Source organism: Psammomys obesus, unplaced genomic scaffold (assembly GCF_907164565.1).
Source record: "Psammomys obesus unplaced genomic scaffold, mPsaObe1.curated_primary_1811, whole genome shotgun sequence".
Classification (NCBI taxonomy): Eukaryota; Metazoa; Chordata; class Mammalia; order Rodentia; family Muridae; genus Psammomys; species Psammomys obesus.
In genome coordinates this window covers 27,615,054-27,624,732 of record NW_026585797.1, presented here as the reverse complement: position 1 = coordinate 27,624,732, position 9,679 = coordinate 27,615,054, and the positions used below count along the sequence as shown (strand labels likewise).

The window sequence follows — 9,679 nt, the reverse complement described above, 5'->3', positions numbered from 1 at the left end:
TACCCCCCCAAAAAAAAATTAAAGCCAACACAAACAGTACTTACTTGGTATTTTTCCAGGTTTTTCTGATAAAAAGAGAATACATGTTATGTTTTACTAACATAATAAAGCAAGGAATTTGTGGCATGGATCAATGGCCTATGTTACCGTATCAAATATTTTTGGGTCCCTTGCCTACTGAATTAGAGTTAATAGGCAAATACAGCTCTTCATTGCCTGGGAACATGTTTCTTTGAGTAACTCAGTTTTTTATTTTTTTTAATATAGAAGAAAGTATGTATGCTATCCAATAAGATATTCCTCATCTCAGATTTCATATAATTTGATTTTTTACTAAAACCAGCAGGATCTTAAAAAAATTATTTTGTTTCAACTGTAATTCTTGATAACTTGAGCAAGATTGCTTTGCATGATGTAATTTATGTACACTCTTCACAATTTCTAAACTACACAAAATATATTGAGCACTATTATCCTTTCAAAGATGAATACAGACAAGTGACTGCCAATTACATTAATAAACTAAAGACTCTGTAAATGCATTATACAAACCAGATTTCTCTTCAGCAAGTGATGATTATATGTAATAGAGCATTTCATTAACTATATGTTTCTAACATAAAATAAACAGTGAAATGATTATTCAAAATGCCAGGAGATAGGCTATTGCTATTTTCCTTTTATAAAAGGAGATGTATCATAGCTGCCTTCTATCACCATTTAGTAAATTTAAATGTTCAGGCTTCAAAACACAAATTTAGCAGAATCTGCATTATGGTGATATACTTTGAGATCTGTAGTTTATACTGTAGAGTTTAGAACTACAATGTCACAAAATACAGTTTTTAAAGAAAATAATTTGAGTCAGCAGACTTTTGTTTCGAAGATTGTTGCAGATAAAACATTTAAACAGAAAAATCACAAAACTAAATAGCTTTAAATTCTTCACTAATAATTCTCTTATTTTAAAAATGCTGGCATGATTAAGAAGGCAGAACCTGCTGAGGAACCAAGTGGAATCCAAGATATATGTTACAATAAGCAACATAGAGAGTCGGTGGAAAACAGGGCTGGCTCTCCTCTCAATGAGAATCTACCTGTTTACCACGCAGGAAGATAATTGGCTTTAGTTGTGCTTCTCCACTATCTTAGTTGAACTGGCCAAAAAATATGTCACCTTTACCAAATAATTAATTAATTAACAGTTTATTTGTGATTTTGTAATATCACCCAAACACATAATTTTATTTTAAAGGACAATAAGTGTCAGCATGAAATTGTCCCATTTTTATGCTGACAATTCCAGTTTATTGCCCTGGTTAAGTTGGTTTTAAAAGTCAATTTATAAATAAAATCTGTTCATGATGCTAATTTTATTCAGGCATAAATAAAATAAATCTCAGTTGAAATTGTTTTAAAAATATTATAGTATATAAAATTTGATATTATTTATGTAGCTAAAGGTTTTGTAGTAGAGAATTTTTATCTCTGGCATGACTAATATATTTCATTAATAATATTTTTTTCATATTTCATAAGTTTTTCTTAAAATATTTTCTTTTGGATAGATTTTCTGTTTGTGTTCTCTCTCATACATAAGCAGAAAAGCATCACTACAAAACTTCTTTTTAAAAAAATTATTCGTGTTAATAGTGATAGAGTTGAGTACTATATGAATTTCCATAGCAACAGAGAATATGAATATTCATAAAATTAATTTACCTTTAGTAACATTGTGAACCTGAAGATGTTCTTGTCTTGTTGGAACTGTTTATTAAAAATGTATATTAAGATGTGAGATTTTAAAGTAACTTCACATTAAATATTAAATTTCTGAGCATGGAATAACTTACAGCATTATAACTAGTTTCTCAAGGTAATTTTCAACAATTTAATTTTATATTGCATTAAAACCTAACAAGAATAAGTGGTAACAAAAGTATTGTTTTACTATTATAAAGAGATACAATAGTAATACAATGATTTGAAGGATTAGTATCCATGAAAAACAGGTCACCCATTTCACTCAAATTTGAATAAACAAAACCAGTCATTGTTATTATGGCTAATAACAATGGCTATTATTATGGCTAATCATGTTTTCTTTCCGGTCTGGTCTATATTCTTTAGATAATTAAGGCCTCTTCATGTTTTCCATGATTACACTAAAATCAGTCCTGCCTGTATGATATTACATAGCTTACTAATGGAAACCAAATTGTATGGAGAAGGGAGCATATATAAAGTTTCCCAATTGTCTTCCATTGACAAAATAAATGAATGCTTAGTTTTGACCACTACTCTTTCATTCATTAATCTTTTGACAGTGCCATCAGTACATACTCACCAGTGATTTCTTTCAATCAAAACAATATCTTTAATATTCACATATTAAATTTTACTTAATGCCATGAAAAATTATAACTCAAATTATTTTGGCTTCAAATTTTTGTCTTATTTTTATCTCTTCCTGAAAATATATATATTTATCTTGAGTAAAAATATAGGTATATTAAATAAATGATTTTATTTATATAACTTAATAATTTGTGATGAATTTGTGTCATCAATATCCACAATTCAAGAGTTATTTGTAAGACTCTTTCTCAGGCCCTCCGTGGTAGGCTCCTGTCCTGTTCCCTGTCTTCTTCTGCTTCCAATGTCTATAGCATTTGCCATCCTGAATGAGGATTGAGCATCTTCCCTAGGATCTTCCTTGTTGTCTGACTTTTCTAGGACTATAGATTTTAGTAGGTTTATCCTATATTGTATGTCTAATAGCCACACATGAGTGAGTATATACCATGAATGAAGCAGAGGCTGAGACTCATAGCCAAACTTTGGGCAGAGTGCATGGAATTTTATGAAAAAAGGGGGAGATAAAAAGACCTGGAGGGACAGGAGCGCCAAAAGGAGACCAACAGAACAAACAAACAAACAAACAAACAAACAAAAAACAAACCTGGGCCCTGGGAGCCCTGCAGAGACTGATATACTCCAACCAAGGACCATGCATGGAGAGGACCTAAAACCCCTGCTAAGATGTAGCCCTTAGACTCAGTCTCCAAGTGAGTTCCCTAATGAGGGGATCAGGGGCTATCTCTGTCATGAACTCAGTGACAGGCTCTCTTATCACATCCCCTTGGGGGGGAGGATGGTGCAGCCTCTACAGGCCACAGAGGAAGACAATGCAGCCAGTTCTGATGAGACCTGATAGGCTAGGGTTGAATAGAAAGGGAGGAGGACCTTCCCTATCAGTGGACTAGGGGAAGGAATAGGGGGAGAAAACGGAGGGAGGGTGGCATTGAGGAGCAGACAAGGGAGGAGGCCACAGCCAGAATACAAAGTGAATAAATTGTAATAAAATTTAAAAAGGGTCATATGCACTTATAAGTGAATATTTACTATGTGTGACTTTCTGCTTCTGGAATACCTCACTAAAGATGATCTTTTCTAGTTCTCACCATTTGCCTGAAAATTTCATGATTTCTTTGTTTTTAATTGCTGAGTAGTATTCCACTGTGTAAATGCATCACAGTTTGTGTATCCATTCCCATATTGAGGGAACATCTGGGTTGTTTCCAAATTCTGACTATTATGAACATGGCTGAACAAATGTCCTTGCTGTATACTTGAACATATTTTGGATATATGTGTAGAAGTCTTGGATGGTGAGGTAGTGCTATTCTTAATTCTGAGAAAGTGCCAAACTGATTCCCAAAGTTATTGTACAAGTTTACATTCCCACCAGCAGTGGAAGAAAGTTCCTCTTTCTCCACAGCCTCTCCAGCATGTGTTGTCACTTGAGTTTTTGATCTTAGCTGTTCTGATTGGTTTAGGGTGGTATCTGAGGGTCGTTTGATTTGCATTTCCCTGATGACTAAGGACATAGAGCATTCCTTTAAGTGTTTCTCTGCCATTCAATATTCCTTTATTGAGAATTCTCTGTTTAGCTCTGTACCCCATTTTTTAATTGGATTACTTGGTTTGTTGGTGTTTAACTTCTTGAGTTCTTTATATATTCTGGATATTAGCCCTCTGTCAGATATATTAGACATATAATATAGGATAAATATACTAAAACCTGTACACCTAAAGAAGCTAAGTGTGAAGGAGGACCCTGGGTAAGATGATCAATCCTCATACAGAAAGGCAAATGAGATGGACATTGGAAGAGGGAGAAAACAGAGAACAGGACAGGACCCTACTACAGAGGGCCTCTGAAAGATTCTACCCAGTAGGGTATCAAAGAAGATGTTGAGCCTCATAGCCAAACTTTGGGCAGAGTGCAGGGAATCTTATGAAAGAAGGGGGAGATAGAAATACCTGGAAGGGACAGGAGCTGTACAAAAAGAGCCAGCAAATCAAAAAATCTGGGCCCAGGGGTCTTTTCTGAGACTGATACTCCAACTAAGGACCATGCATGGAGATAAAGTAGAACTCCTGCACAGATGTAGCCCATGGCAGCTCAGTGTCCAAGTGAGTATCCTAGTAAGAGGAACAGGGGCTCTCTCTGACATGAACTCAGTGGCTGGTGTTTTGATCACTTCCTACTGAGGGGGGAGCAGCCTTCCCAGACCACAGAGGAAGACAATGCAGCCAGTCCTGATGAGACCTAATAGGCTAGGGTAAGATGGAAGGGGAAGAAGCCCTCCCCTATCAGTGGACTTGGGGAGGGACATGGGAGAAGTTGAGGGAGGGAGGGTGAGATTGGAAAGGGGTGAGGAAGAGGGCTACAGCTGGGATACAATGTGAATAAACTGTAATTAATAAAAATAAATTAATTTAAAATATTAAAAATAAAAAGTCATATTATGGAGTTTATTTATCATTAGCAGGTAAAAATTGCTTCAGAGTATAAATTTCTATTCTCTTCAGATATAATAACAACCATGTGAAGCCTGTACCTTTTAAATGTTGAAGTGATATTCTGATATTACCTATAATTCTAGCATCTTCATTTTCATAAATGGCTTTTATTGTTTCTTATTGCTCATGAGACATAAATGCATAAATTTGTTATGTTTACCTTTACTTTCCTTTTCAGATTTTTCAAATTTTTTCTTTCCTAGGGAGATAAAACAACATGAAACAATTCATTTCTGAGACAATGTTTTCATTCAGTCTTGGACACTAGAGATTGGACTTGAACCCATGAGGAAGCATGAGTGATTGGGGCTGTCCCATTTTAAGGTCTGAAGGGACATTCTTTGTATGAGATGAAATGTGCTGCTTGTATAGTGCTCTTGCTTTTCCTCTGACGTATTTTGAAAAACAAGACTATGACACTACAGAGAGAAAATCAAAATAGAAACAAAAATATCTGAAGTTTCATTGTCACTGCATAATTAGGATTTGACACTGTGCAGTAGTTTCTCAAACTAGTGAGTGTAAACACTGAAAAAGTACTTGGGATGGCTAAACCGTGGAAGCAGACTAGCAAATCAAAGTTTTGATTGACTGATGGTTTCTTTTTTTAATGGTTTCATTATTATTATTTATTACAATTTATTCACTTTGCATCCCTGCTGTAGCTGCCTCCCTCATCTCTTCCCAGTCCCATCCTTCCTCCCTCTTCCCTTCTATGTCCCGATGTCCCTCCTCTAGTCCACTGATAGGAAGGTTTTCTTTTTAGTGTGTGTTTTTTTAGAGATGACTAAGAAATAATGACAGAAAACTGAATATGGATGAAAATGTGAAGTCTTTTCTGCTCCCTCTTACAATGGGTTTGGGAAGTCTTGAGCTTGTCTCCAGATGAGAATTTGAGCATTTGGGCAACTTTTTATGCCTGTTAATAGTACTCAGTTAGAGAAAGATCCAGGTTACAACTGTTTTGCACAATCCAATTATACTTCCTTTCAGAAACAAAATGCTTACCTGAGTCTACGACTTCTGATGTTTCCTCTTTAGAAGAAAAAAGTTAAAAAAAGAAGAAAAATAGGTGATGTTTATTTCAGCAGATAATTGAACTTTATTTTCAGATATTCTTACTAAATTATAATAGACTATAATGTTCAAATGACAGAAATATTCTGTTAACTAGTACTTCTAAACTGTGATGAGCCATCTACTCTGAAAGTGGATTTATGGTACAAAGTAATTTAAAAACATCCAATATGATACAAATAAATTATAAACCATATAAAATCACAATATAAACCATAAAACTCTCCTGCATCCACATTTAACTTGATCTCATAGAAGCTTGCATTATTCATTGACTTTTATTAAATATCCATATATAAAATTCTGTGCCATGGGCAATGAATGGGGGTTTATGAAAGTCAGTGAAAACTATAGCAGCAAACTGACTTAGCTTCTACTGATATGAAATGACATTTAGCTTTAGTTAGGACAATACTTAAACAGTTCTTTCCCTCCTTTGGTTATTTCACAAAACAATAATATTCTAAATGTTACTCAGCATGTTTTACTATCCTTAAATTTTGCAAGAAAATATCAATATTTACTGAAATGTAAACCTCTCAAATTTGAAAACACACCTCTTAAAACAGCAATTAATTAATGGAAAAATGTTATAGTTAATAATCTATATTTTACAAATTCTGGGAGTTATTCTATAGTTTATTTTGTGATAATGACTATAATATGTGAATAATGTTTCATAAACAAAATAATATTTTCATATGGCAAGCATTCTATTTTAACTTGAAACTCTTCATTTTGGTAGTATTCTTTACATCAGCAGCGATAAAACGAGCTAAACATGGCAACAATTTTCTCCAATGCAAGGGCAATATTTTATGTTTAAGTTTGGCACTAGATCTCTTCAGAGAAAATTATAGCTGCACCTTTTAAAGAATGCCACCACACTGTTAAGGAAGCAGTTAGTACTTGGCATTTAAAACATTTAAAGTGAGCTCCCTCTCTGCCTGCATTCCCTCAGGATTCTCTGGAACCCTGTAGTGGAGCCAACCTTCCCTCTCACCCCATCTGTTTGTGTCGGCAAGCCAGTTCTTGGAGGCAGTCTCTACCTGGGAACCCACTGGCCAGCAGGCATGACAATCAGGTAGGTAACCTACACTTTCCTTCCTGTCCTCTGTTCCCACTTGCCCAGTCTGACCTGCAGCCTGTAACAGATCACTTGCACAAACCTGTTTTCCCTCTTCACCTCCATTACCTGTATGACTAGGCAGAACCAGCTTTGCTCCTCCTGGTGGATCATTTCAGGGCCTATATCAAGCCCTCCATTCATTCTTTCTTGTCATCCCTAAAATGCTTCCTAATGTACCTGAGACTCCAAGGGGCCACAATTAACAAGGACTCAGAAGCACTCCCTACCAGGTAACCTACACCCACCACATAGAGGGCAACAGAAGCCAAGAAATCGTACACCTTCCTCAAAAAGACAAGATCAGATGTTAACTCCTAGAATCATAATCATCATAGTTGAAGATGTCTCGACACCAGTACAGAATATAAGCATTAACACCCAAGGCAGTATGTCTCCACCAGAACCCAGCAACTGCTAACAGACTCTACTGAACAGACTCTGGAAATGTACTGTAATGGAAGCACAAGACACTGGCTTTAAAACGCCTATGATGATTATGTCCAAGGCTCTTAAAAGAGGATATGAATAAGACCATTAATAAAATGTATGAAAACACTAACAGAAAGTGGAGTGAAATAATAAAACAAGTTCAAGAAATGAAAGTGAAAATAGAACCACTAAGGAAAACTCAAACTGAAATAAAACTGGAAAGGAAATTTGAAGAAGGAGAAAACAGGAAACAGGACAGGAGCCTACCACAGAGGGCCTCTAAAAGACTCTATCCAGAATTATCAAAGCAGATACTGAGACTCATAAACAAACATTGGGCAGAGTGCATGGAATCTTAGGAAAGAAGGGGAAGATAGTAAAACCTGGAGAGGAAAGGAGCTCCACTAATAGAGCAACTGAACCAAAATATCTGGGCACAGGGGTCTTTTCTCAGACTGATACTCCAACCAAGGACTGTTCATGGATATAACCTAGAACCCCTGCTCAGATGTAGGCCATGGCAGCTCAGTATCAAAGAGGGTTTCCTAGTAAGGGGAACAGGGACTGTCTCTGACATGAACTCAGTTCCTAGCTCTTTAACTGCCTCCCCTTGATGGGGGAGCCTCCTTGCCAGGCCACAGAGGAGGACATTGCAGCCAGTCCTGATGAGATTGGATAAGCTAGAGTCAGATGGAAGGGGAGGAGGACCTCCCCTACCAGTGGACTTGGAGAGGGGCATAGGAGGAGATAAGGAAGGGAGGTTAGGATTGGGAGGGGAGGAGGGGGGTTACAGCTGGGATACAAAGTGAATAAACTATAGTTAAAGTTAAAAAATTAAAATTTAATAAAAAATTAGGAAGTAAAACAAAAACCTCAATGGTGAAACTCACTATGCTTCTACAAATAAGGAAGAGAGAATCTCAGGCACTGAAGGTGAGATAGAAGAAATAGACAACTTGGGAGAAAAAAAAAGTAAACCTAAAAATATTTTTTAAATTATCCAGGCACAAAATATTCAGGAAATCTGGGTAGTTATGAAATGTCCAAATATATGAAAAATAATAAAAGAACTAATAGAGGAAGGAGAAGGAACTCAGGTCAAAGGCATAGAAAATACTATCTTTTCTTTTTATCTTATTAACTATTAAAAATAGATTGGCAGCTCAGTGTCCATGTACGTTCCCTAGTAAGGAGAACAAGAGGTGTCTCTGACATGAACTCAGTGGCTGGCTCTTTGATCACATCCCCTTGAGGGGGGAGCAGCCTTTTGCCCGCAAGGAAGATGATCCAACCAGTTCTGACGAGACCTGATAGGCTAGGGTCAGATGGAAGGGAGGAGGACCTCCCCTATGAGTGGACTAGGAGAGAGGCATGGGAGGAGATGAGGGAGGGAAGGTGGGATTAGGAAGGGGCGAGGGAGGGGGCTACAGCTGGGATACAAAGTGAATAAATTGTAATTAATAAAAAATAAATTAATTTAAAAAATAGACTGTTTTCAGCCAGGTGCAATAAGGCACACCTGTAGTCTCTGTACTCTGGGAGGCAGAGTCAGGTGGATCTCTGTGGGCCAACCTGCTCTACAAATCGAGTCCAGGACAGCATAAGCTACACAGAGAAACCCTGTCTTGAAAAACTGAACAACTCACTACTGAATAAAAAGGTGCTCAACACAGAAATTAAAAGGGAAATTAAAAACTGTTTGCAATTGATTCATATGAAGATACAACATACCCAAATTTATGGACCACAATGAAGGTGGACAAAATAAATAAAACAAGTGACAGCTCATTCCAGAATAACCAAGATCAAATGCTGATGAGGATGTGGGAAAAAGTGAACACTCATCTATTCGTTGTGGGAATACAAATCCATATATCCGCTATGGAAATCTGTGTGGCAGTTCCTCAGGAAGCTGAGAACAGATCTACCTCAAAATCCAGCTACATCCAAAAGTCTACATCCTACTACAGAGACAATTGCTCATCCATATTCGTTGCTGCTCTAGTCATAATACCCAGAAGCTAGAAACAACCTATATGTCCACCAGTGGATAAATAGGTAAAGAAAATGTGGTACATTCACACAATAGAATATTACTAAGCCATTAAAAATAGTGATATTTGCAGTTGAATGGATGTAGCTAGAACAAATTCTGAGTGAAGTAACTAAGACCTT

At 36.5% G+C, this 9,679-nt stretch overlaps 1 protein-coding gene across 1 annotated transcript in view; it reads right to left on the bottom strand.

Moving 5' to 3' along the window:
- Window positions 1-4,976: 4,976 nt before the first annotated feature.
- Window positions 4,977-9,679, bottom strand: part of Trdn (triadin) — a 350,576-nt gene continuing 345,873 nt past the window's right edge. The window contains exons 30-31 of the mRNA XM_055599238.1: window positions 5,878-5,904; window positions 4,977-5,068 (exon numbers count right to left, since the gene is read on the bottom strand). Of these exons, the coding sequence (XP_055455213.1) occupies window positions 4,977-5,068; window positions 5,878-5,904 (119 nt within the window). The remainder of the gene's footprint in view (window positions 5,069-5,877; window positions 5,905-9,679) is intronic.